Here is a 27,701-nt window from a genome sequence, read left to right on the forward strand (position 1 = left end):
ACACTTCATTTGTTTTGCAGAATGATTTTGACTAAAAAATACAATAAAAAAACAGTGAAAGTTTAATAGAGGGCATATCAGCTTGACATACATGAAAATAACTTACATAATTTAACAGATTTCCTTTACAGAAGGAAACTGTAATTGCATAGAGCATGTCCTTTTCCTGAAAGCTATATACATTGACATATGGAAGAAGGCACAGAAGTATTTCTGATAAACAAGTACCATTTAAAATCCCCAGTTGCTGTAGGTCCCCTTGCATTCCTTGGATCGCTTCTATTATTGTTCATATCAGTCTAATGACTTGTGTTATTTTATGTTAACGTGGTCACACCAGTATGTTGATCCCATTGTGCTCAGTAAGCAATTGGCGTCTAGCTAGTCAAAATTCCATAAACTGTTTTGAGGAACTGATCAAAGTTGAATAGCTGCCAGTACCACTCAGTGCCCAAAGAAGGGCCACATTCACATTGGGGGTGGTGGTCAGGGAAAAGAAATGAAGGCAACATCTAAAGAAAAGGTAAGGGTGCAGCATCACAGGCCTTAAAAACAGGACTTGCACTGAATTGTGTTTTGAGCCATTTAAATGGCAGTCTTTTAATCATTTTAATGAAGATAAATGAAACAAAGCCCTTTATATAAACAGTTTATTTACTCTAAACAGCAACACAGACAGAACGCCATATAAACACAAAAGGAAGTGATGCAGAATAAGGATGCTGGCTGACTTTGGATCTCAGAGGCTCTTAAGCAGTAACAACCTAGTTTCTGAAAGATAGAAAAACAAACTCAGGGAGGGAAGGGGGTGGAGGGCATGATCTTTTTTTCATACAGCCAGCTAGAGGCTAAATATAGTTCTAACATTTTAAAGCATGCCTGCATCAGATAGCAAAGTAACTAGAGATACTAGTGAATTTATAGAAGTATAAAAGTTTATAATTTTACAGCAGTTGAAATACTGACATCAATATTAAAATAAAAGCAAGTTTTACATAACAATCAAAAATACAAAAGACTGAAGGAAGAGACCCTGTATGAAAAAACTGGGGGCAATTCAGCAAATTTAGAACTGTATACAAGTGGCGAATATGGAAAATGGCACACATACAACCCCCTCCCCTAAGTGGATATTAATTGTACATAGCAACATTAGATTTTGCAAAAGTTTTGTAAACAAGTTCTTGCCAAACCAATCCCTTCCTTTTTAAGATGCTGCATGACAGATGCTTATGATGGTGCAAACTTCTTGGCTTGTGCTCGAACCCTCTTTTCATATTCCACTCTGTTTTGGCTGAATAGAAGAGAAAGAAAGGGTAATTACAGCTTGAGAAATCAGAGGACACATTATAGTTATTGTTCTATTTCTCTTCAGAAAGAAGCTTAAGTCATTGCTGAAGGCAAAACCATTAGATAGGAATTCACTGAACACTGCAATATATTAAGTTTTTCTAGACCGTTACTCTGATAATTTCCTTTGGAGGGAAGTACGGTACTGTTTAACTAGTTACTTCCCAAACTTCATCTGTTGTCAGATGATTGTATTTCTGATTTCATATCATATGAATCTCTATAAACAGGTCTGTGCCTGCTCTCTCTCAAGGCCAGCTGTACTTTACATGCAAGTGTTCTTACTCATCTGAACATAAGTTTTCCACTCCCCGTGTTAAGACCTGAGGTCATTAACAATAAATTCCAGTGTCCTAACAGCACAAAGAGGTTGATGAGAGCGGTTCACTAACAGTTGGTGGACTTCATATGATTTTAGACTATCATCTTTACTGCTTTGGGGAGAGAAGGGAAGCACGCTACGAAACAGGAAAATGACAACAGTATGGTAGTTTCAGCCTTTATCTCTGAAGACCCTGACTCACAGCATTAGGTTTATCCTAACCTTCAATCGAAAAAAAGCTGGCTGAACATTTTGAAAAAGCATTATAGTTCGCTAAGACTAACATACTTGCTACAGATTAATTAAACAAGCAAGTACTACTTCAGGGAACTATAACCAGTCATTAAGCCTCAGACTCAACACATAAAAGGGCGAGTTCCTTCTTTTCTATTCTTGGGCTAACAAGTGATGGTAGTAGCTTAGTAGGGCATCCATTTACATTCAACACCATATTTTGTATTAGCTGTCAGAAGTGTCAGTCAAGAGCTAAACAAAAATTTGTTACCATTACTCTTGTGCCAAAGGTAGTTTACAGTGACTAGATTTTGCAGACAGCTTTGCAGTAAACTTAACTTACTTTCAGCTATGAAGACTTGCTGCAGTAAAAAAAAAAAAAAAAGGCAGCAAATTATATCCTCAGAAGTTGACAGTTTGGGGGGGAAGAAGAAATGAAGCCGGTTTTGGTCACATCCAATGAACAATAACTGGCAAACAGACTGAAAATGCTCTAGTTTCTTCTCATAAATTTACAAACTATTCGAATTTTTTTCTCAAAAATTATATTGCATTGTCACATGAGAACACAAACTAGCTGTTAAGTCTCACACCCTCAGAATCCACACTGAAGAATGCCTGCTATACTAGACTGCATGCCTACAGTGGAGAGGAGGAATTAGGTTAGCACATTAGGAGTGCTAAAGTTACAAAGCAACAGTCCCAAAGCAAACCTGAGAATGAGAACAAGTGTTCTTATTTTAAATACAAAGTTTATTCCTTAAGTTTAACAACTTGACTAAAAGACAGTTATTTAAACAATACTCCATCTCCCCTAGTATTTACCAACTGTGCCAAATGACAGGTGAATACAGAATCCTGCTCTGCTGAGCTGCTTTTACCAGTTACTCATTTAGTAGTAAGACACACATGCTCTCAGGCTGCAGAAATACAGTAACCCATCTGAAATACTATGCATGTCCAAAAGACAGGAAGATGATAAATGGGAGACTATATATTTCAAGTAACAAAAAACATGTTATAGCTTATTCTCAGATTTTTTTTTTTCTAGAAGCACTTACAATACAGCAGAATCAAGACTAGCAAATACTGGTTTTGTACATACATGCATGTGGGAAGTGATAAATAAGACACACAGACTATTTTATACATGTATAAAAGTATATTATTCTTCTCCCATATTCTCTTAGACTAGTTTTACAAAAAAAAAGCAGGCGGAGGCCTGCCTCATCATTACTGGCTCCCAAAGGTGCTACCTACAACTGTGGCCACCTAACTGTCCTCCATATGCACTCAGTCCCACCAGATCTTCAGTAGATACTTATAAAATTGAGCGAAGCCTTTAATTAGATCCAAGACACACTATCCATCCCTATGTTTCTGTTTCACTAGGATCCTGTAACAGACATTTTTGACATAGCTTATATGTGAAGTCTCATAAAATGCCATTTGTCAAACTTGGCACTCTCCTGGAGAGGTGTTCTTTTGTCTAGAATGGTAATTCCACGTTTCCATCTTGGTCATTATTTCAGTAGCCATCGGTGCCAAAACCATTTGTTTAAAGTGTTTTGCTCCCCTAAAGATTCTAAATCAGTAATCCATATTTTAATGGTGGGAAAATTTTATGATTAAGCCTAAAAAAAAAAAAAAAAGAACTTTTTGGCTCACAACCTATCACCTTTCCTAACCAATACAAACTTCATTCTGCTAAAGCTACAAGCTTTCTGCACTTTTTAACCTATTCTTTTGGAAGATCTAGTTTTCATAAAGTGCTGCGTATTTCCTACAGCAATCACAGCTCTCCTTTATCCTTCAGGCACAAGTGCTTATAGGTACCCACTACTGGACAGAAGTTACTCCTATACTGATGAATAGGATTTGTTGCCTAATTCATTCTCCTCTATCACTGGTCTCATGAAATCATTATGCTTCATCTCTACTACTCAGTCTTTAGGGGAAAGGATTCTATGTTGGGCTAGAATCAGGGTGAGAATCATGGTCTAACTGAAGAAGTCTTCACATGTTATTGCTGTTGTGATGCTTCTAAAAGCTCCACTAGCCTATTAACCATGAAGTTACTGTTTTGTTCAAGTTTAGCACAAGCTAGGCATCTCCACAGGATACAGCCATGAAGGTAAGAAAATTCCCCTGATCATTCCTAAAAAACATTTGCATGTTATACGTACAGACAGCTGTAGGCAATATGACAGCTTTCAAGCTGATACACAAAGATACTTGCCAGTAAATTGTGTAAGCCTCTGCTTGAGCTGGGTCTTGTATATTTGGTTCATTTAGAAGTTCTTGTATTCCTAACAAGATCTGTGGAAGAGGGAAAAGAAGTAACATAGGCATGGATATTACTAAGAGGCATTTAGTTAAAAAAACCCTAGAAACCAACTGAAGAAACACACAGTGAACATCTTACATTCACATCAGATAAGCAAGCAAAGCAAATAAAAGGACTAAGAATATGTCTAAGTACAATTAATGACCTGTTTAATTGTGATTGCTGGCCTCCAGTCCTTATCCTCCTCTAAGATGGAGAGACACACTGTGCCTGAAGGATACACGTTTGGGTGGAATAATGGTGGTTCAAATTTACCTGATGAAGAAGAGATAATTACTTGCATGCAGTGCTAAGAATAAGATCGAAGAGTGGGTTTAGAACAGTGGGAAAAAACCCCAAACCTGGCCAAAGACACCCCCCTCACCACCCCCTCAAAAAAAACCCGCAGAAATTTCTGGAGCTATTAATACTGGATTTCTTCTTGGCTCAGCCTGCACCTAAAGCAGGAACTCTATCACATCTGTGGTATATCAATCCAAGCAATATAACTCCAGCTTTGTAAGAGACCTTTTTAAACCAATGCTGCCTTTACAGCCTCACATACTATATATAGGAAAGATACCACCCTTCTCACGTTAAAATACTGAAAGTTCCAAGAAGACTAAGTTTCTAGTATTTTTTTTTCAGTTTCACTTTATGTATAATCAAGTTGCACTGAACAAAAGCAACCAGTTTAAGGTGTGAGACTGACTGAAGCAGTAGAGTTGTGCTGCTCTCCTTCTGCCTCTCAATCTATATTCTGGCATTTCTTTAATCTTTACAGGACTTCAATGCAACAGCCACCATCTTGATTAATGTAATGAGTGCTTGTTTAGCACTGTATGAAATATCCACATTAGTGCAGTTTTCTAATCCATCTGACATCACAAGCAAGTATGTCTTGCTTGGCTACTCAGTGAAGTTCAGTAGGAACTCAGAAGCTGCACTTGTAAGAAATCCTACCAGTCACATATATCTTATAAGGCATGACAGTTCATCTAACACTTGCAGGATGTGCTAGTTGGTATTTCTCAAGATACTCATTCCTGTTAAGTATTTTCTAGTTAGAAGGTAAGTTTCCCCTTGTGTCACATGTGTTTTGGTGGTAACAAACAAAAGGAGTAGCCAAGACAACCAATACAGCTGAATCACTAAAACGAAGTGAGAAATGAACTGCTGTCAAAAGAGCCATTTGTAATCACTGTCATTGATTTGAGATGGTAGCCAATTCAAGAACCAAGAAGCTAGACAAGGCAACAGATGTTTTCAGATTTCTAAAGTAGGTAAATTTGAGATGGGATAAGGGAAATTAAAAAACTTAACAAGGAAACCAAGTATGTGAAGATATCTGTTGTACATAGCATCAGAAAAAGAACAGATCCGTATTTTGGAGCCAGTTGATGAAAAGATTAAAGTTGATGGAACTCTTTTTATGTTATTATCTTTTCTAAGTTTCTGCCTTCTGAGTTCTTGGCTTAGAAGACCAACTTAACAGTAACAACACGAAGAGACTTGGTCTAACTGTAGCTACCTAACAGTTTCCAAAGTGTGCTGATGAAGTAGTAAACTTCAAGTGGTGCTTTTGTCAGGCTTTGAGGAAAGCCACACATCAACCCCCCCCTCCAATTTTGTTATATTGAGCATTTAACTCATTTCATCACAGCTTTCTAAATGCAGAAGTACTAGGTGAGGAAAAAAAGAAAAAGCAACCTTCCTTTAAAAAAATCTGTAACAAAATAATAATCATTCATAGAACCTCATTGAGTAGTTTAACACTGTCCTAATAAACCCATGTTTTTAGTCATTCTACTTACATTTTGGAGGTGAGGAAGGGTAGTCATCCTTGAAAAGCATCCTTAGTTTAAATAGGCCTCCTTCCCATGGTGTCTATAAAAAGTTAACGTAAAGTTTAGATTACAACAAGGGTAAGTCAAACTTCTGGAAAAAAGCTTATCAAGAATACAGTTTTTCAAGCAAAGCACAAAACATCCTTCTGCTACACAGTAGAAAATATCTCTCCTCCACTGAGCATGCTGTCTAGACTGAGACAAGGTATCCTACCTATACAAGGAGTTGAAAAAAGAAAACCCTGCTTTTCTCCTTTGTTACAGCTAGTAAGTGTTGCTGGATCATCAGTACAATCGGGATCAATGCCAGTAATTCCATATACAAGAAAAATGTTCAGAGTACACAGAAGAACAGAATACTTCTGAAGTTTTACCTGATACACATGCAATGAGGAAGGGGCCATTATACCCCCACTTAAAGTAGGTCTGAGAAGATAGGATATGGATACACCCCTTAAGCACATGGATGTAAAAGGCTTTTATTTGCCTCACGAGAACGTGGCTAAGAAAACCAGAAATTAATAAAAAAAAAAAAATTGGACAGCACTGTAGTACTGCTACAGTTAATAGGAGGTTCACTAGTCCAAACTAACTGCCTGCATTTGGTAGCAAGTAGTCTCACAGATTCCATCTTTTTGTGTAACAAAAATTCCAAGAAGCTTTTTATCTCCGTCAGAAACTGGGGAGAGCGCTGCTAGGAGCACTTCCCATGCTACAGAGCAGACCAAATAAGACAGCACTACTCAAAGGGTCATATAACTACAGAAAAACATCTAGCAAAGGACAAAAAGCCCATCTCAGATACATACTTCCTTGTCATCTTGTAAATAAGGAAAAAAGCACACCTTCTGACAAACTGATTTCTGGTAAGAAGTGTAGAAACACAGAAAAATTTATTGTGTATGTAAAATTCAGACCACTTCTCTGTAACATGCCCTTGCCAAGAAAACACTGCAATGAAAGTAAGTGTTGGGTTCATTCTTTAAAACAAACTGAGGTAAAGATGGTCTCACACCTTAACAGCATAAATGATCAAATCTTATCCTCAGGGGCAGACAGGCATGTTTGAAGATCACCTTAGGAAGAAATCCCTAATTCCTTCTTACCTGGATTATGTGATTTTTATGGGAAAGAAAAAGCAAAAAGGGAGAAAAAAAAACAAAAAAAACAAACCAAACCAAAACACACAGAAGCCCCCACCCCAAACATGCTATGGAATGCTAAGATAGCCACACTTTAAAAAGCAAATGGGTTTGATTACATTTGCTATAGTGTATTTAAAGAACTTGTTCTGAACAGCTCTAGTCAGTTGTCAGTTACTAGAAATAGCTATTCTCCATACCTTCTCATAGGAGACAAACTTGTCCATTTTTAAGAGAGGAGCCTTTTGATAAAATAAACTTTTCCTATTTTGTTTGCTTTCAGTCATAGGGGAACACAAATAGCTTTTAATAATTTCTTCAAGAAGAACATCAGAACAGTCAACAAAAAGTTTTTACTGTCTTTCTGACAGAGCAACATAAATTACGGATGAAAGACTGGAGATGCTCAAAAGCTTTACTAAGATAATAATATGACAGCAGTATCATCAAGATCGAGTTGTGTTACTGGACAGGCTGCAGATGTTCAAGTCAAATTCTAGGTAGTTAACAAGTGATTTGCTGTCCAAAAAAGTGAATGGAGATATCCAGCCCTCCACTAACACCACTTCAGTCTTGGATCTGGCTGACAAGAAAGCATTTTGGTGGTTTCAACTACTCATCCATCTCAGAACAAGCAGCTGCAGTACAGCATGCCTTCAAACACAAAGGCAACAGAGAACAACTAGTTGGTCTGGTAGAGATGGGCAAGGCATGCTGCTTCTTGTTAAAGCATTTTTACATGAGTGAAAAAAATGGAATTTTAAAAATAAATGTCTACCAGGAATCACATGAGCATAACTGATCTTTTCCTGGTGTGATGTGTTTGCTAGGAGGCAGTAAGTTGGCTTTAAGGATCCTGCGTGCTCCATTTTGTGGTTTACAAAACTGTAAAGCAATAGCATGAAGATTTCATATGGCAGTGAAGGTTTTACATAAGTATTTAAAGGTCATATCTTGATAAGGCACATAACTGTCTATTATGAGGGACAATCTTGTTTTGACAGAACACAAGGGGATGAGTTTTTCCTTACACTGTTAAATCAGTTCTAGGTGCTTCTTTAAGAACTAACTTGAGCTGTGCTGTCAACTGCCATAGTGTTAAAACAATAATGGCAATGCCACGTTCAGCATTAAGCTGAGGCAGTAGTACAGAATCCACAGGTTTTACCTACACACTGTGTCTTCTCAGAATTTAGGAAATGAGATCTTAAACAAGTTGGCAAAAGGCAGTAGAACAGGCAAAGGAATAAAATAATCCCACATCCAATAGAAAACACTAAAGACCCAAAAGAATGAAAACCACCGAGCAATTAATAGTATTATCTCAGAACAAACAACTGCATAAAATGAATTAAAGAATATCTACATGCTAAGTAACATTCTGAAAAAGAGAAACTAGGTTCTGCTCAGAATGAGATGTTATGACCGTGTACAAAAAAAAAAACAAAACAACCAAAACCAAAGAAGTTTCATGCATTAATTATTATTTCCCAATTGAAAGTTTGTGTTTGACCTATCCCCTAAAACCAGATCAAGCTGACAAACAGTTCTGGTCTCTACAGACTTTTTCCTTTCTCTTGTTATTTTAAGGAAAGGGACACAGAAGCAGAAGTGATATCAGATAAGAAACAATGTTAGAGAGTTCTTCCATGTTGATAGCGCAGAATTATTTTCCATGAAATCCACAAAGTTAAAACCAGTGCTACAGCACTTCTCTAGGTCTGAAGTGTCTCACTGTTTTGTGGACAAAAAAGGTACCAGCAGTTAACCAGCAAAGGCAACATTTTGGTAGTATTAATTTTCAAGTTTTAGGGCTTAAACCAGCTTTTAAGAACAGAAGTCACAATAAACCCTGGCATAAAGCAGATGACATTCTCAAGTTTACTCAATGCAGGATTCTTCCACACTCCTCTGAAAACTTGTTCTTAAGGCAGACAGTGCCAACAGTTGCACAGGCCCGTGGTATATTTTGTCCAATATCATTCTTAGCCCACTCCACTTGGACTCTAAAAGCAGCAGCAGGATCCAAGCACTTCTATTAAACTACATGTAAGTTATATAGTCACTTGTCAGTGTAACACATGAGCAGGCTTATGTTACTTTTCACCATAAGTGAGATGTTAAGACAACAGTAAGTCTTACCCCTTTCTTTCCTGGAATAGCACACTCCCAGTTCATTAGATTCATTGTGCCATCTGGATTTTTTGTAGGTACTGCTACAAATCCCTGAATTAAGGCAAAAAGCCAAAGGGTGAGGATTTCAGAAGATGTACTTAGAATACTTCATGACATACTTTATCTTTACACAAAGTTACTTCTTTCTGCCCTACATAGTTTTATCAGCTTTTTTTTATTTAAAAAAAAAAAAAAAAAAAAAAAACAAAAAAAAAAAAAAAAGAAAATCACATCAAGGTAAAGAAAAAAAAAAATCATCATCATAACACCAAAATAACTGTAGAGTCAGATTTTGACAGTTCTCATACTTACAAATGGATGATCTTTTCTCCAGGCTTTTCTCTCCTGTGCAAGTCTGCTAAGAGCTATGCCAGACATATTCAGAATCCCTCTAAAACAAAAATAATTACTTTTAGTATAAACTTTTACTTACAGTGTAAACAACCCATTATATTGCCTGTTTATAAGCCCTGATAACTCAGGAAATATTCTGGCCTCTGATTTTCACTACTATAGCCAACACACACATTTCTACACACCCTGCAGAAGTTAACATCAGGAATAACACCAAGTTTCCCCACATCAACAACCTCTTAGTTACTAGACTTGACCTACAAAATACTATCTTCACCTTGTGTTTTGTATTTGAACCACATCTTAGAAATGACTTTGACAGTAGCTTGACAACAGAAACGCTATTAGTAATGGGAAAAGTGCTCACACTTCCTACTTGTGCAAGTGAAACACCTATCTATCCCTGTACTACACCACAAAAGGTATGGCTTTCTTCTGTGGGCAAACACCTGTACTGCTCCTGTTTCTGGCAAATAGGGGAATAAGAAATGTTATTTTTAGATTGTAAATTCCATTGAAACCCAGTACTCTACACAAAATCACCTTAGTTTTGCAGCGATGGCACTATACAACTTCTAGACAGCGGTACGGACAGACAGCAATACAGAACTGAGCTAAAGAAGAGCCAGTGGCCTGCTCATTCCACAAGGCAGGTTTTCAATTCCAGTATAAACTGAGTGACCTTTCTACACCTTCCCGCAACAGAGTGGTGCTTTCAAACTCAGGGGAAGATTCCCCATTCACCCAGAACAGTAATCAAAGCAAGAGTTTATTTTTCATTGTCAAACTGTATCTAAACTCAGGGTTTCATTAGCCGCATGGCCAAAACCAACTCCAATTAAGGCTTTTAATCCTCCTTCCTACTGTACTTCTACTGATTTTAAACAAGAGCTGATACTTGGCAGTTGGAGAAGTCAAGCCAATTTGTTCTCAACTCCATACACAGCTACCAAGCCTTTATGACAGCCAGGAGAGTAGAATTCTTCCACTAAACAAACTTACATATTTAATGAAGGGACTGTTAACACCCTATTAAAACAAACATTTAAACACTGGTTAAGAATTATTCAAAATTCACATTCCATTAATATGTAGATTACTTGTAGGAGCACTGCAGTCTACTACAACAATATGAGTTGTAGCTCAAAGACCCCGGTTTTTAAAATCTCACATGTTCACGCTGTGCCCTTTAGCAGGATGTTCATGCTGAAAAGATTTACCAGGCACATACCTATTCCATGTTACATATGTTGATGTGTTCATTTCATGTTCATCTGCCATACCCTTTAAAGATTAGAAGACGCTTCCAATTTAAGTATTTACACATCATCAAAAGTGGCTTAACAGTGCAGACACCTTAACTAAAAGTCTTAAAAAGCACCAGATTAAGAGTTTTATGCAATTCCTAGGACAGTTGATATTTCAAAGTCCCCCTTCTAGCTTTTTTTTCAAAGTCATTTTTTTATGTATGGCCATAATCCATAATTTTAACTTCAATTAACGATTAAATTCCTGCCAGACATAGATTTTTAAAAGGGACCATTAACACTCAGTAAACACGCACATAAAAACCCCTCTATATTCAGTCCAATATTCCTCTAGTATTCCCAACACATGTATCCATATCTTGGTTATGTCAGAAGATTTGCAGGATTTAGTCAACAGAAACTACATACCACTTCAGATTCTAGTCTGTTCACACACAGGAGATGTGGAGCCACTGAAAAGATACCATCAGAACAAAAAAAACCCTATCCCTTAACCAAATCATAGAGGGAGTAATTTTAAATACTTTGTGAGCTCATGCCTTTGCAACAAGTGTAAATGAATTAAGGAATATATGGCAGAATTTCAGTTGTGCTGTTAGTACCTGATGGCCCACTCTAATAATAACCTTCCCATAATAATCTGAGAAAATTATTTGTGCTTATAAACCATTCAAGTATTCTTAAGGTAGTTTAGTAACTCAGCTACCTTCTCTGCCAAGAAACATATTACAGGATACTTTCGAATACATGAATTATATTTCCTGTGGCTAACAGCCAATTAATTCTATGGACCTCAAGGGAAATGCCAACTTCTCAGAGGGCATATAAACAACGTATGTCCTACAGAACATCATCAGTCCAATGACTTCTCAACAGAAAAACCCCAAGTTTTCAGGCTCTGTATCCTGCTTGTTTTTGCAACTGGTTATGCATTATACTGTGTCCTAGTAAATTAAAGATTTTCTTATGTTCTTTATCTTTTCAAATCTTGAGTCATTTGAATTTGTTAAGCACTGACAGACTACATTCAAAATTTCATTGTATATGGTCTCCACAGGCTTCAGTTACCCTGACAAGGGCGGACAAGCATCTAAAACCTCATCAAAGTACTACCAAGTAGAGATTAGAGACAAAGACGACTGAAAGCCCACTTGAAAAATTAAGATCCCATTAGGTAAGCACCTTCTCAAAAGCAAGTCAATCTAGTAACAAATCACCAATATATACTATCTAGAAGATCTTCAGTAAATTAATTTAACTTTAGTTCTGCTGGAGCTTGAGATAGGACAAACAGAGACTGATCATCTTGGTATACATTTTGGTCTCAGAAATTACGGAGGAGCAGGAAGGAGTGAGATATTAAGTGGGTATTAAAAGTGAGGATGAAATATTCTCACTGTTACTTTGATCTTCTTCAATAATTTACGTGCATGGACTGTTTGGTTATTTTTTTTTTTTCCCTTCTCTCTCATTTGGAACAGTAGTTTACCTGATTATCTATGTTAAGTTTAGTTCCTGTAAGTTTCTGAAATACCTCATAAATGCAAGACTTCCCTAATAACCTGAAATAGGTAAAATAAAAAAAAAAAAAAAAAAACAAACACACCCCCAAACACCACACACACCACCAAAACCACATAAACAAAAAAACTCCAAATACCCCAGTTTTTAGAGTTTTGGGTTTGTTTGTTTGTTTTGCTTTTTTTTTTAATAGAACATTTAATTTCTTTTCTTCACCTGAGAAATGTACTGCTAATGAACAGACCTGAAGACTCAACATATTTATGCACTACATTACTGAAAAGAACACAAACTTCTGTACTGGAAGAAGTATATCAACCCTACCTTGCAGGGGCCACGCAAGCTTAAGAGACCAGTCTTCACATTTTGTTCGGTTTTAATCCCCTCAAACACACCCCAAAATTAAGAGGTAAAATGTCCCTTTTGCTGCTATCAGCTAATTCGCAAATTAACAGAAGCTTCCAAATTTTCTCAGTAGCTTGCCTCTGCTGCTGTTAGTACTACATATTTTGGAAAATAGGACAAAACCAAACCAACATGCTCATCAAAGGCACAAACTTTATGTTCCATTATAGATCATTTTACCCATCCATACCCCTTGATGGGGGCAGAGGAGAGGAGGGAATCTATTTCCAAACTCAAAAAGTGAGTCTTGCAAAGCAGCATTCCTGTGCCACAGGAACAGCAATCGCACCCACAATTCTGACCCATGACAAGCCTCCAAATACACAACACCATGCTTTTTTAGTCTCAGGAACTTTCAATAGCTCTTATTAATTCCGAACAGCAAGAAAAAAAAAAAAATCGTTAAGATTGCTGGCCTGACATTTTTACTTGCAGGTTAAATGCCGACACGGGAAGACATTACCAACTGGAGTAGTTTACCCCAAACCTACACAAACTTCACTTTTCAGAAGGGTGGAGAAAGCCAAAGGCTGAGATTTAATTAAAGTATGATAACTGGGGACTGGGATAGAAAGTCTCCTGCCTGCGGCATGAAAAAGGTTGGAAGAGGCGGTACTAGCCAAACGGCTACCAGAGTCGCGACGAGAACAACAAAAGGAGCCGCGCGGCAATAGGTCTTGGTGCCCAACCGGCCAAGTAACTTCGCCCAGAGCAGCCGCGCAGGGCTGAGCGTCGCTTGCCCCCGCCAAGGGGCCGGGGCCAGCGTCCGAGGCCTGCACGGGGCACCCCGGCGCCCGCCGCGGGCTCCTAGGAAAGCGCACGTCGGGGCGGGGACGGCCTCGCGCAGGCCCGGTGGTACCCAGACGTCGGCGAACTCGGCCCGCGGCGACCGAGACCTCCGGGGGCGGGCCGCGAGAGGCGCAGAGCCCGCCTCAGGCGGGCAACGGTGCGCTGGCGGGCCCAGCCGCGCGGCCGCCGCCAAGCCCGCATGCCCCGCGGCTGCTCGTCCCTTCGCGCCGCAGGCGGCGAGCACCAGCCCAGGGCCCCCTCTCCCACGGGCCGGGGCCGCCTGTGCGCCGCGCCAGGCCCCGCCGTCCCAGGCCCTCGCCCGGCCAGGCCTCACCGTGATCGCCGCAGCACCCGCGCGTGTCCCGGATTGAAGCAGCAGCGAATGACCCGGATGTTCCCGGCTCGGCTCCCCCCCCTTTGTCTCTGGTCCGGAGTTTCCCTCCCTCTTTCCTCAGTGCGGAGCGCGGCCGTGCTGTATGTCCCTCGGCCCGACCCGTCCGTGCCGCTACGCCGGCGCCGTATGACCCCGAGAGCGATCCGTCCGCCACGCTTTACGCATCCTTGCGACACAGGACCCAGAGGTGACCAGAACAATGCCTGAGCACAGAGCGCAGAAAGGAATCCCAGCAGGGCTTTTCCAAGCCCAATCACTTCCTCGTGCCCCTCGGCTCCCACAAGCCCCCGTTGAGGAACTGAGTAAATTTTTACCTCGGGCGCCGAGAGTCACCTGCGCCCCGAAAAGGTCTGTTCCGTCGAAGGGCGTCAGCACGGGTCTGGCAGGCCGCGCCTGCCCCGGGACGCGCTCGAGCCTGGCCGAACCCCACCCCCTGTGCTCAGCCGGGCCTCTGATTGGAGGATGGGAGCGCTGACCCTGGCGGGGGTTTCGCAGGTGATGAGCAGGCGAGAGAGCCTGTCAGAGGGAGCAGAGGGCGGGGCGGGGCCAAGCGGCTGCGGGGCCTGCGGCGGCCGTGGGCGGAGCGTCAGGGAGTGTCCCCGCGCCGTGGGGTTGTCCCCGCGCCGTGGGGTTATGTCCCCGCGCCGTGGGGTTGTCCCCGCGCCGGGCGGGCCCGTCCCTCCAGGGCGGCTACCGGCGGTTGGTTCCCCGCCGCTCCGGGGCGGCAGGAAGCTTAGGACTGGCTGAGGAGCCGCACTGCTGCTGTCGGCCGTGCCATAAGCGACCATCCCTCTTGACCGTCGGTCTAGGGCTGTCCCCGGGTCCGTGAGGCGCTGGAAAGCGCAGAGACTTACTGTTATTTCCTTTGGTGCAGTCTTTAGTTGTGTGTTTGGCTCAAATCTGCTTTTGTTTTACCTAATTCTTAAGAAGCAGCATGCTTTATGTTCCGTGGTTTTTATTTCCCGCTATGATTTTTGTGTATGTGTATGTATGTGTGGGTTTTTGGTTTCTAAGATTGGCACGTAGTGGCATATAAGGTATGAATCACACTCTGTTCTTGACTTTGACTTATTTTTCAAATTTTAATGAAACATAATTAATTTCAGTCCTGAAATCTCCACATAGCCATAACTTGCACTGGCCTGTGTTTATTGATGTTTCTTGAACTATGTTCTATGTAGTATTCAAGTTCAAAATGGTTTCTCTTCTTGGAAATTCTAGAATTAACTATTTTAATAAATAATTACTTGAATTTTGATTAGGGCCAATTCAAATCTATGCTGAAGTTAGGAACCTTGTCGCTCAACCCCCCACCCAGTGAGCAGCCATCTGCAAGAACAATTCATCTTAGGCACATTAAAACACCTACTAGAGGGATTCTGCTTCTTCAGAACCCCAGGCAAATGGAATTCGGTTGCAGCTGGCACTTAAAGCTGGCAGAATGAATCTAGACATTGCTGGATGGGATTTTTTTATACTTTGTTCTATTTGGCTTTTTAATTTCCCACTTAAATTTTTGGTTTGGTTTTGTTTTTGCTTTTTGTCTCACTTCAAACATGATGTACACAACATGGAGCTTTAAACCATCTTTGAGAAAATGAAAGGCTGTCACACCGGATAAGGCAGTAATCTATGATTCATGTCCATAATGGAGAAGGAAAGATGTCATCAGTTTAAACTTCAGTAAGAAAAACGGAAGTGAGGTCTTAAAAAAATCCTTCAACTGGCAAAGATACTACAACACTAGGCTGCCTACTGGGGAGGGCATGGGTACGGAGTCTCCAACACTTGGGGCTTCAAAGGTGTTTTAATTGTAGCCGCTCCTGCTTTTAGCCAAGGGGACAAGCCGAGTGGTCCATTATAGCTCTTTTCAGGCTTTTTTCCCCCCCTATTCTTGTTATATTTATTTTGGGTTTGAGTCCTAAAGGAAGGATGGAGAAGGTGAGTATTCTGTTTTTTTACTTCTAGGCTGGTCTCATGAAAACCACTGAACTAGTGAAGCAATGGGTATTGCCTGACATAGCAAGATCTTTGTTTTAAATCTCAAAAGTGAGTCAAGTAGCTAATGCTTTTAAGAGACTTCATTGCCATCAGAGGTGGAAAAGGATGAGCTGCTTCCAGGCTTCCACAGACATTTGCAACAGCTGTACATCATCAAAGAAACCTCTCATTCCAGGATGCGTCTAAGTTTGTGCATGGAATTGCACATCTACCAAGTGTAAAGAAAGAGTTGAAATTGTCTTTTCAGTCTTTGGATTCACCTCCACTGCTGAAGGCTGGCCTAGGCTCCAATTCCTCCCATGCAGGTAGGCAGTTTCAACATCTTCCTATTGCAGTGAGAAATACGGAAAGTGACATATCACAGAAATGCTTAAGAATGCAAAATAATGATTGCACCTTCATATAAACAAATGAAATACTTGGACCACTTGCCCTATTCTCAATTCCTCATTTAGCCTCTCCATAAATAAGTTATTTAACAGTAATTATGTTATCTTGGAATGAACACTTCCTGTTCATGTTCGTGCTTTAGCCAATTACGTATCACAAGGATGTAAAATAGGATACATACCTTCCTGTGGGCCCTCGTTCCTGCTTAGCTTTCTCTTCTCCTAATGCATGGATACCTATGGCAGCATCTGCCTTAATTTCTTTATTCCTTTGAACTAGTAAGTGCTGGCGAAGAGATGGAGGACAGTTAGCAGCTGTGTGTACAGAAAACATTCTGACGGTCACAAATGACTTGGGGAAAGAGGGGAGTTTCAAACATCTTACTAAAAACACCAGTAGCAGGCTGATTCACTAGGCGGTTACTGGATGCCATCTCAGCAGCATGTTACATGGTGAAAATGTATCTGGAATGCCTGGTGGTGTCTTTGCACTAATTTGGAATAGAGACTTTCAACAGGGCTGTTAAAGTGCAAAAATGGCTATATCAGATCAGGCTAAAGATCGCTCTAACTAAGAAATCTTTTGTCAGAAGCACATTCCTACAGTAGAACCAGGACAAACGTGTACTCCCCTGTATACCTTTCCTGGTGATTTCAGTGACATTATCAAAATCAGTGGGTTTTAGGGGAAACAGTTAACACACCACTCACAGGATTTATCTCATGAAATTGTGCAGATTGCAGTCTCAGAGAACATCATGAATATGGACTTTTTGTTTATGACTGACGGGCAAGACTTTAGCACACTGAAAGATGGATTTTCAGGGTCATTTTTATCATTATGAAGTGAAACTTCCTACTGAAAGGAAAGCTAGCTCCAGATAAACTCTAAATGTTATATAAGATCCAAAGAGGATGTTGATGACTTACTGGTTTATGTCCCCTTTATTAACTGGTTTCTGGTTCAGGGTACACAGTTGTCCCTTTTATGCTCTCACTTTTGCTACCTGGTGAAGACACATGAAGCTACAGATATGTATAGTAGGAATTTTAACTGAGAGCAGTGCTGGTTGACTGTAAAGTGCAAATATTTTTAGTAAGAGTCTGATAAAAATATAGATGCACACATTGATTAGTTAATTTCTACCAAAGCAATGTTTGTACTTAGGACTTATTTTAGTAAAATTCAAATGCAGGAAATTGGTTTAGTAAAATGACAACATTTTACAGAAGCTGCTGAATATATAAGGAAAGGTTAGAATATACTTTGCATTTTAAACTGATTAAACTGTTAAGATGAAACTCACCTCATGTAACTGTACAGCCTCTGAGATTTTAGAACTCACAGGTCTTAGCTTCTCATACTTAATTCTTATTAGCAGTTTGGAAAATCAGAGCAGTCCAGTGGTCTTCTCAATACTAATACTGAATTATGAACTTTTCGATACTTGTAGAGGGCACAACTGTCAAACTACCTGAATATTTTCAGCAACCTCTACTTCATACTTCATCATTTTCTTCCTTCGGCCACTTCTGTTTTTAAAACGTTTGCAGCAAACATGTACTAAGTGGCTTCTTATACTATATGTTGGCCTTATTACAAAGTGTCAATTTCACTTAGCTTAATTTTTCAGACAAAATAAGCATGTATATTAAAAAGCAAGGCATTGGATTCTAAAATAAACCTGTGATGTTAGGCAGGGTGATTTGTGAGTTGCATGAAAGAAAATGTATGCAAAGTGATTAGTTAAAACTTGGTACGTGTTTTTTTGTGTCATTATCTATCCATACTAGAGAGCACTATTTCCTAATTTTCTATTATAATGATCAGCAACAGTCATAGTAAATGCAAGGGAAAATACCTTGTTTTCCCAGCAGATACGTATCTGAATAAACATGACTTTTTTTGTGACAAAGTCTTCTGGGCAGCAGAAAAGGATACACTGCTTTGAATCACTGCACAAGAATGCAACCACGTTTTGTATCTGAAGTGCTAAACTAGGAATATCAGTGATAATACACTGTTAATGTCAACATTAATGGATTTAGAAAAGAAAGATTTAAGACATCAGACTTCAAAAGGGAAAAAAACAGGTTTATTTCATGCAATTTACAGTATGCTAGTGTTATGAAAAGGAGGTTAAAAAAATACCCACACACATTTTCATTGTATGTTTGTTTTAAAAATGATGGTGAACTGTAACCATCTTTAAATGATTTGGGAAGCTTTAGCAGATTTTTATGCAGGGAAATTCCATGTATTCAGTTTCTTGAGTATGTCTGTGCTAAGAATTTTGTCTAATGCAAAAGCATTAAAACCAGATCAAAACTCAAACTTTGCTGCAGTAAGAACACTTCAGAGATAATGAATTGGCACAAAATAAAGTGTTATTGATAACCCACTATCCAGGAAATAACATGTTGAAAGTATGGCCACTTAGATATTAACAGAAACAGCTGATGCACAACTAATTTTGAGACCAGTGATTTGGGGGGAAAAGGGCAAAAAAAGAACATTTGTTGAATTCGGTAGGTGGCACTAGAGAGTCCAAAGAAAATAGATTTTTTCATAGCTAGACTCAGATGAGGCTCAGGACAGAAGCAGGTGGAAATAGTTGCTATATGATACTCCTTCAGTTTGGTGATCTTGTTTCAGTTCCAGGTGGACAGGTTGGCAACATTTCTCTTACACTGTCTTAGCACTTGCTTCATCCTAGCAAGTACACGAGCCAAGTTAAGTTTGAGAGAAGTTGAGCATAAGGTTTTGGAAAATCTTCAAAAGGAGCAAGAATCATGTACATAAATACATTAACTCTTACATTTCAGATGACCAGGCCTGGAAATCTCAACAGGTGTTAAGTCAGGTCAAAATTTAGGCTCACCTTTCTAAAGCAAGGAGAACACTGTCACAGAACTTCCTCCCCTTCCACCCACCCCCAAAGCAGCAAAATAACTTTTTAAAAAGTTTCTCTCATTATACCAGTTATTAACCCATAACATCCTAAAGAGAACCCGTTGATGGGCCCTGAAAGCTATGTTTGCAGCAGTATCTATTCACTGAATTTTTGAGAAGTTAATGCCTTGGTAGACCTTGTTAAAGGACAGCTAAGTTGCAATGAAATATTCAGTGACAATTTCCTAGGGCAGAATCTTCCTCAAACTTTCTCTGCTGCCAGGGCTCTTTATAAAAGTTGGTAAATTTCAGCACAGGCAATAATAAAGTGGTGGGCAAGTGTATTGTCTTCTCTAGTGTATTCCTTACCAAGATGGATACTGAAATTTCAAGCCATATATGAATGCTTACACTGGCAACTGGTTCAGCCATTTGTAAAAATTATTCTAGAATCTTTGAGTTGAAAGAAAAACAGACTAGCTACTTCTTAAACATTATATATCTCCAGGACTTCAAATTAGCTCTGGAAAGGATTTTAGCCCTTAGCGTTTCTGCACTGAAAATGGAAAGAGTTCCTTCTGTCTGACAATAAGATTTCTTTAGCCCTTTAAAGCCCTGGTTCAGTAAGAAGCCTTTAAAGACAGCTTCTGATTGTTGTGAGCTAGAAGAAAGAGAAGTTATATGACACTGAGTTCAGAGAGCCTTCCACAATTTTTTTAAAACTGATTATTTATACTACTTTAAGAATCAATAATTCTACACACAAACCCAAGTAAGATCCTGAGATTGTCCTTAAAGCTGGAGATAATGGCAGTCTAAACTATAACAAAGTGACAGGCAGCATCCTCAGACCATAGGTATTTCAAAATTGTTGTGTTCAAAAAGACTGTTCTCCAATAACCACTGGAAGTGTTAATCCTATTGTCCTGAGTTAACAGGTACTGTTGAAGGTATAAAAAAATCTCATCTCTTTTCAAGGGCCCCACCTTTTAGGGCTGATTGAATAAGTCAGTTTGAAAAACTTGAAAGATGCTTTTAATGTGGTGAGAGAGAGAATAAAATAGGAGAATGACACTTTCTCATTTTATCACATCTCAAGTGAACAAAATCCCAGGATTCATCTTCAGACAATTTCACTTGACTGATCATGAAAAGCCCAGTACTTCACTTTTCTCTCAATACTTCTCAAGGAATGTACTCCAGTGTAATTGAATGGTTGAACAATACACATTATAATCCAGTTTCTAGGTAATTTCATTCAATCAGATACAACTGCATTTTTGCATTCCAAGTTAATTTTTGTAATACTATTAAAAATAGTAATTTGTAATTAATGTGTGTTAATTTGCTGGTGGTAGCTCTCTACTGCTCAAAAAGAGTCTGACAACTCTCAGCAACCTCAACATAAATTCGCAGAATAGTGTTCTGTTCTGAGAAGCAGTTTTCTGAAAACTCCATCATCCTACTTGACAGACCTGTTCCCTAAGCATGCCTGCAATCAAGTTTAGTTTTGTTTAATCTGCTAGAAGTTTTCATTTTTCTCCTAAAGAAAAACTCTCTCAAAGGAGATTGATTCAATTTTGATATCTTGAGGAAATGGTCCTGATTCTAAGCAATCATAACCGTGCATTGACATTGCTAGAAATGGAGCTAAACAGCTACTGTCTGAAGAAAATCTGAAGACAACAAAGTTGGATGGATACATTGAGCTCAGTTTCTTAAGGAATATCTTTTACTAACGCTACAATGAAAAATTAAAGGAACTTTTATCATTACAAGAAACCTAGTTGAATTTGAAAAAAACACAGTACATTTTCCAAATTTTCTGAATACATGATTCTGAGAACTGAAAGTTTAGTAGAGAATCAACATAAGCTTCTAAATACAATCAGGCCTTTGACACACAATTAAATTACTGTGGGATAACAAACTGCCATTAGCCACAATTCATGGAAACCCCACAGTAAGTGGGAGAACATTAAAGGTAAGCTTTCGTTGTTTGTTTAAAAAAAAAAAATATTTCACATTTACTGTGGGAGCTGCTGAGTCAGACTGTACTTCTGGACAGTTACTATGGACCAGGTGACATTCATGTCTTGGAAGCCTCAGAATAACTTGTTCATTGCAGATAAACACTGATTTAATTGCTGCTTGAAGAAGTCAAAAGCATTTAACACAAAAACGTCATCTCCAATACAGAAAATTAGCCTCTGACAAAACTTAAGGCCAATAATACGCTATCAGTTTCCTAACTCAAAGCAAGAAATTGCTATGGTAATTTTGAACTTCTCAGTTTTTAAGCAAGTTTTGCAAGATATTTGTCATGGAAAAGCCTTTAAAGAATTTCACTGAAAATGCACTAATCATATGCTGAAGTAACCTCCTGTTCCATGGACAACATGCCAAACAGCTTCACTGAATATCTGTATAGCAAAAGAGTAGAAAGCTAAATCTTTCATAGAATTTACATTTTCATAAGATGTCATCTTGATCAACTGTTACATTTTGGTATCTCTCCCTTCTTGCTTTATTTCTTCTGCTATGATCTCTTTATGCTCAGGATCTTCAAATTCTAACCTGGAATACTGTTTTAATTTAAGAATAGAGGAGCTGTGTAAATCTAAGAGTTCATGTCAAAGGCTTTTACAATATAGCTTTTCAACTACATGCCCCTAGTGAACCCATGAGATTTACATAATAACAGGCAGTTCTTCTGAGGTAAATATTCTCCAAATGACAGAAAAGAAATAGACAAAGGACTCCAGTTTAAACTGTATCGGTATGTTACCTCATCCTGCAAGATAAAACAATGTTTGCAAAACCTGGTGATGTAGATTGGACTCTAATGCAGTTAACCTTATTACTGTAGCTACCTTTATTTGAAATTACAAGAGTCAAAGAAAAAAAAAACTTATTTAGGGATCAATTCTTAATGCCTTGGAAAAGGCATACAGTAGCACTTGCATCTGTCAAAGCCTCACATGTTCACAAAAATTAAAGCAACAATAACATTAGCAAGAACAGGAAAGTAGTTAGTTCAGGTGTTCTCAAACAATAGCATATTTAAAATAATTTACAAGGTACCTGCCTATTAAAGTTCTCTTTTTTTTTTTTTTTCCTTTCTTAAAATCTTTGTGAGGTATTGGAAACAAAGTGCAAAATGATTAACCACTCATTTCCCCAAAATCTGCTACAACAGAGATACAATGCAAACTAAATTGCAGGTAATCTCACCATAAAAGCACATTTTTAAACTGAAAAAAACTCCAGTGAAAAAAACATACTTAGAAAAATCCACTCTTTTACATATTCTGAATTTGTTCAGTCTGCTCAGTTTGTTACTCATGCTTTGCTGCTGTTTTTCTTGAAAATTTCACTTTATGAAGTAAAATATTCTTTTGGGGGTTAAGAGAGACAACAGAAATGTTGTTTCAGAAGGTTCATTGTACCCACTTAGGCCAATCCCAAAATACTCTGTAGAGCACATCAAGAAAACAAGAAACATGGTTGGCTACAATTCCATGAGCTAGGGAGCTCAGAGAATTTGGTGGAATCATACTGTTTAAAAACACAGTGGCTACTGCAGCAGAGGAAATGTTTTAATATGTAGTTAACACAGACAACTGTTATGCTTATTTTCAGATAAACAAGATAATCTGTTACTATTTAGGGGAAATTTGGGTGCTAAATTTAAGCTGACAAAATATGGGTGCCTAAAAAAGTATAAAAGTATAAACATTTCCCCCTACACAATTACATTTTTAGTAAATTCAATTCAGTTTTTAAAAAAGGCAAACATTTTATGTGTTGTTGTGGAAGGGCCAGCAGCTTCCTGTGCAGACCACATCCAAGTCGCAAATGCATTACAAACCTTTTCAAGCATTAGACACATGGACAAAACATTTAGCCCATTGCTTAACCTGCTTAGTAGAAATGTTTTTTACAAATTGTTTCTGCCAAACTTTTATCAATGTATAGCAAGTCCTTTTTTTTTTTTTTTTAAAAAAAAAAAAAAAAAAGTGGACCCTGGGTGTTTGAAAATTGGGCTTCTGTGTAAAGGATTACCTAAAGTATGTCCATAAATTCTGAAGTTACTGAAAATAAAATCTGTAATGTCTTTAGAATTCAAAACAATATTGTAGCTTTTTGAAACTCCCTCCCAACTGCTTTCATAAGTCAATGAAGCTGAGTTTTATACTGTCCATTTCATTAACTGTTTTGAAGATGTGCTAAATATTTTGCTCAAAACATAGTGTATTAAAAAGCTCCAAAGCTCCAGTCTTGTGTATTAGCCTTCATCAAAGACAAACTAATAAAGCTGCACCAGATGTTTTCAAACAGTGTTCTTTAACTGCATAGTTGAAACAGTATAGAAAGAGAAAGATTGATTACAAGTATCCTGAATGTCTGAAGTAATTAAGTTTTTCAATTGGATGAACTTGTGTTCACACTCAAGGTTGATTTTAATCCCAGTCAGAAATAGGGATCTAGGACTAGCCAGCCATATTTCTGTACAGATTCCAGCTCCTGAAAAATCTCTACCATAATCCACAGTTCAATGCTTATAGGCATTTTATAAAAGCACAAACACACATATGAGTACAAACATGTCAAAAGAAACAGAATGTTCAGTTGTTCATTTTAAGTAAATTTTGATTCTCCTTCCGAACATCTGGCTAAGACTGGAGCATAACTTTTCCAGGAGGAGACTGTTTTAGCAGAAGGAACATCAAGAGTAACTCAGACGAAGGCCATTTTCTCTGAGTTTAGTCTTCCCTTTGGGTATTAAAATATTCTATAAATCCAGTCAATATATACACTTTTCCTTTAGAGAAACCTTATGTCTGTTGTGTAACTTTTTACGTGCTAGTTTCAGTTGATCTCCTAGGCTTTTATTACATAATAGAGTATGTCACAGAGCCATAGAGGAATGTGCAGTATAAGAGAGTCAACTGGGGCTGCCACTGATTCTGAAACAATGTAGGCCCAAATATTTGCATGTGGGCTGTAATATATATGTGTGTGTGTGTGTAGCACCAATTACATTGTCCTTTAAATGTTTACAATGATTAGTAGGAAAATGTCTCCAAACTGATCAACATTGGGTCATCCAGCACCAGACATTAAGTGCTACATGTCTCAGAAAAATATGAGTGCATGGTCATTTCTTTTCAAATGACCAGTGTCAGTCAGCCCACAAGAGAGTACAACCATGCACTACAACCAGAACTTAACGCACACTCCCACACCATCTATTCCCGTTATGTAATCTTGCAATGCTTTCAGCCAGTTGACACCAGCTTATAGGCAAAAATGGTTGAACCCAGATCAACAGAAAATTGTCTAAATCAGATTTTTTCTTTTGCAGCTGAGCCTCTTCAGTGTGACAATTCACTGCGTCTTGGAATAAAAGAGAAAAAATTGTCACCGTTCAAATACTGTCTTCACATCCTGGAACCTCGTTCTTGCAAAATCTGAAACAGACCAATAAAAATTCTATAAATGAAAATTTGCTTAATGTCATCCCTAAAGCATGAAGGTCAAAGAGCAGCATAATGACTATTTCAAATAACTGATAAAGTATCAGTGAACTGGTTCAAGGACATGCCTGAAGTCTGTGCTTTAAGGCTGAAAAAAGATTGATACGTACTATGCCTACTACCTAACATAATGAAAACAGATGTAAATCACTGCTAGGAACTGTGTATGATTAATATAACCAAAGTTTAAGGGTTAGCAGGTATGAAAAGTAAGCCATTTCACCTCATCCTAGTTCTGAAGATACATAGGTCCTGTGTGCTAAATGAACTCTGGTACGTTATTAGAAATTGAATTTAATCTTCATTTTTCCTGTTCCAGGAAAATGTCCTTAACTCTCTGAAGTTTCAGCTGCAAATCATGTCCCATAAATCAGTACTGAAAACATGAACTAGCAACTCAAAATGTGCACAAATGGCACACTGGATGAGATGACACAGGAAGTTTTCAAAGGCCAAGAGTATGAGCTGGCAAGATTTAAATCAACAGACTGATTTAAAATCTGAAATAGATTCAAACCACGACACCAGGCTTGGTCCTTTGCATGAACTAAAGTCAGACAGCTACATTTCTTCACAGATTTTTACTACACTGTTCAGACATACAAAGCTTATCAGCTGGACTAATCAGCTATGTGAAAATAAGTACTACTTTGACAACAGTTTTAAAATATTTTTACATAAATTTTATTTGCACATGCCAGATCTCACAAGTTTTTAGGCATCCTTGTCCACATGACAATTGTTTCTGTGGACACAGGACACAGCATGTTGAACTTTTAATGCAATCCTTGTCCGTAGCATCATACAACAAGAAAACCACTTATTCTACTTCCAATTTGACTATTTTTCTCCTTTTCTGTTTCAATTCTCTGGCTCCTCCAGTTAGCAAAGGATCCAAGTCTTAGGACTGACTGTCCAAACTACAACGTTTCTCATGTTGCTACTCTAAACCAAACAGCAATCAGCACTAATGAGGTCAACTCTCAGGCTGTGTAGTACTGCAGGGAAGCCTTTAAGCCAACTGTAGAACCAACTGTGACACTAGCCAAATAAAACACTAAGCAAAGCTCCAAATGTACTGAGCACAAATAGGTACCTGTTAATCTGTAAGTAAAAGTATCTCTAATATTACTTAATTTTCTTTTGCTTTTTGACAGTTTTCCTCCTGCTTGGAAGGGCTCTCGATTTCAAAAGCTAAAAGAAAGCAATGCACAATCCCTGGACAATGGTATAGCTGTCTTCAATGTAGAATTTCCTTCTATGATTCCAATGTAGCCTGATATTAAGACAAACACCTGATGCTAGTATTCATAGCACATTCCATCCCACAAAACCCACAAAATCTGCCAGCACACACAAACATTTCAATCTTTGTACTTGTAGGGTAAAGGTGGGCAACCACTTCACACAGCACAGCAGTTTCATGTATGGTTTTAAATACGAAAAAGTCTAGGTATTTGTTTTCTTTTTAGTATTTTAAAATGTTGATAATTTAACATATCAGCCTCAGTCCGTTGTCAAGTCTAATACGTCTTTCATAGTGACTGTAGTCAAGTAGGGTCTCACTTACTTTGCACAAATCCATGGGATTTTTTTAAGGACTGGAGTTCATAAAGAACCTGTCACCATTTGTGTGCCTCAGGGACAGTTTAGAGACAGTTCAGTGTTAGCTTAAAAAAAAAAAATTAAAAATCCACTTGCTCACTGCACTTCCTGCAGTACCTGAATTGCTGTTTGTACATACAAAGTTTTTTTTCATTTCAAAGTCAGTATTATTATTTTGAAGTTATGAAGCTAAATGTCACTGCAGCTACTTTGATAAATTTCCAAACTACAGGAAGATGTTTCCCATGGGCCATGACACGCTTTAGGTTATATTTTAGATGCAAACATTACTTATTTCATGAAGATAATTTACTATGTGTACTAAGCAAAAAGCATTTCATATGAAACTGTAGGGAAGATACTAGTGAATTCTGTGAGGAAAAGCTGGGCCCAGAAAATTGCTGAGCAACTGCTAGTATAATATATTCAAAAGGAATTAGACAAACTTAGAGAAGACTGTGCCCTTGATACGTACGCATGGTATCATAGTGTCATTGTAGCTTTCCCACAATGATCTGGATACAGGCATTACTGGCAAGGTGAGGAAATATATCAGGAGTTAATTTTATAAATGCTTCATACTTAACTCTTTCCTAGAGTATTTACTGTTGATCACAGCTGAAAATAAAAGTGCTGGAGTAGATGTCCACATAGCAGGTAACAGTCTGACCCAGCAAATGCAGTCAGTGAGTGAAACAATCTCCATAGAGTCAAAAACATGGTTGAGACAATCACTTGTGCAGTTAGAAAATAATATTTGATCTATAGATTTTGTGAATATTTCCAATTTAAAATTAAACATATGAGTTTCTTCTTTCCCAGAATATAAAAAGTATTTCTGAGACTAATAGAACTATTTTATGTAGCTTCAGGAACACATACAATAAGATAAAGCTAAGCCAGATCTGGATGCTGAACTTTGCACACTTTACTGAGCCAGTAAACCCAAGGTAAAGCAGAAAATTCTGTCAGATCAGGCAATATTTTAACACACTTTGCTTGGTACGTTTTCTGTATCCCCTACCTTTACTAAAGGATAAACGATTTCTGATCAGAAAGCTCTCGTCAGAGGTGTTTCATCCACCTCTGTTCAGAAACTGTATGAGAGGATGTTTAGTAGTCATGGGCAGTGACTTTGTCCAAAGA

At 38.4% G+C, this 27,701-nt stretch overlaps 2 protein-coding genes and 1 long non-coding RNA gene across 9 annotated transcripts in view; 1 reads left to right on the plus strand and 2 right to left on the minus strand.

Annotated features, from left to right (window-relative positions):
* Positions 1 to 636: 636 nt before the first annotated feature.
* Positions 637 to 14,571, minus strand: UBE2I (ubiquitin conjugating enzyme E2 I). 3 transcript variants are annotated; one of them, XM_032987570.2, is made up of 7 exons: positions 14,442 to 14,571; positions 9,709 to 9,787; positions 9,364 to 9,447; positions 6,047 to 6,119; positions 4,399 to 4,508; positions 4,146 to 4,225; positions 637 to 1,294 (listed from the first exon to the last, which is right to left on the minus strand). In XM_032987570.2, exons 2-7 carry the CDS (start codon positions 9,772 to 9,774, stop codon positions 1,231 to 1,233), a joined length of 477 nt encoding a protein of 158 aa, XP_032843461.1. In that variant the 5' UTR covers positions 9,775 to 9,787; positions 14,442 to 14,571; the 3' UTR covers positions 637 to 1,230. The 3 variants fall into 3 exon arrangements, with proteins under 3 accessions (XP_032843461.1, XP_032843463.1, XP_042654882.1); XM_032987572.2 differs by lacking the exon at positions 14,442 to 14,571 and adding an exon at positions 14,068 to 14,293; XM_042798948.1 differs by lacking the exon at positions 637 to 1,294 and adding an exon at positions 1,303 to 2,268.
* A 109-nt stretch (positions 14,572 to 14,680) lies between these two features.
* Positions 14,681 to 24,919, plus strand: LOC116960362. Its single transcript, XR_006165876.1, has 3 exons — positions 14,681 to 14,948; positions 16,096 to 16,433; positions 24,779 to 24,919. It is a non-coding gene; the product is annotated as an uncharacterized LOC116960362 (long non-coding RNA).
* Positions 18,592 to 27,701, minus strand: part of LOC104365101 (BTB/POZ domain-containing protein KCTD5) — a 37,739-nt gene continuing 28,629 nt past the window's right edge. For 4 of the 5 annotated variants that reach the window (XM_032987566.2, XM_042798947.1, XM_042798944.1 and 1 more), the window contains one exon: positions 18,592 to 24,884. Coding sequence is in view for 2 of the 5 variants with exons in the window: in XM_042798947.1 (XP_042654881.1) it covers positions 24,855 to 24,884 (30 nt within the window). In the remaining 3 variants the exon portion in view is untranslated. Of the gene's footprint in view, positions 24,885 to 25,274; positions 26,621 to 27,701 lie in introns of those variants that run through there. The other variant, XM_042798946.1, reaches the window with a different exon arrangement.

This window comes from Tyto alba, unplaced genomic scaffold (assembly GCF_018691265.1).
Source record: "Tyto alba isolate M040663 unplaced genomic scaffold, T.alba_DEE_v4.0 Super-Scaffold_28, whole genome shotgun sequence".
Lineage (NCBI taxonomy): Eukaryota > Metazoa > Chordata > Aves > Strigiformes > Tytonidae > Tyto > Tyto alba.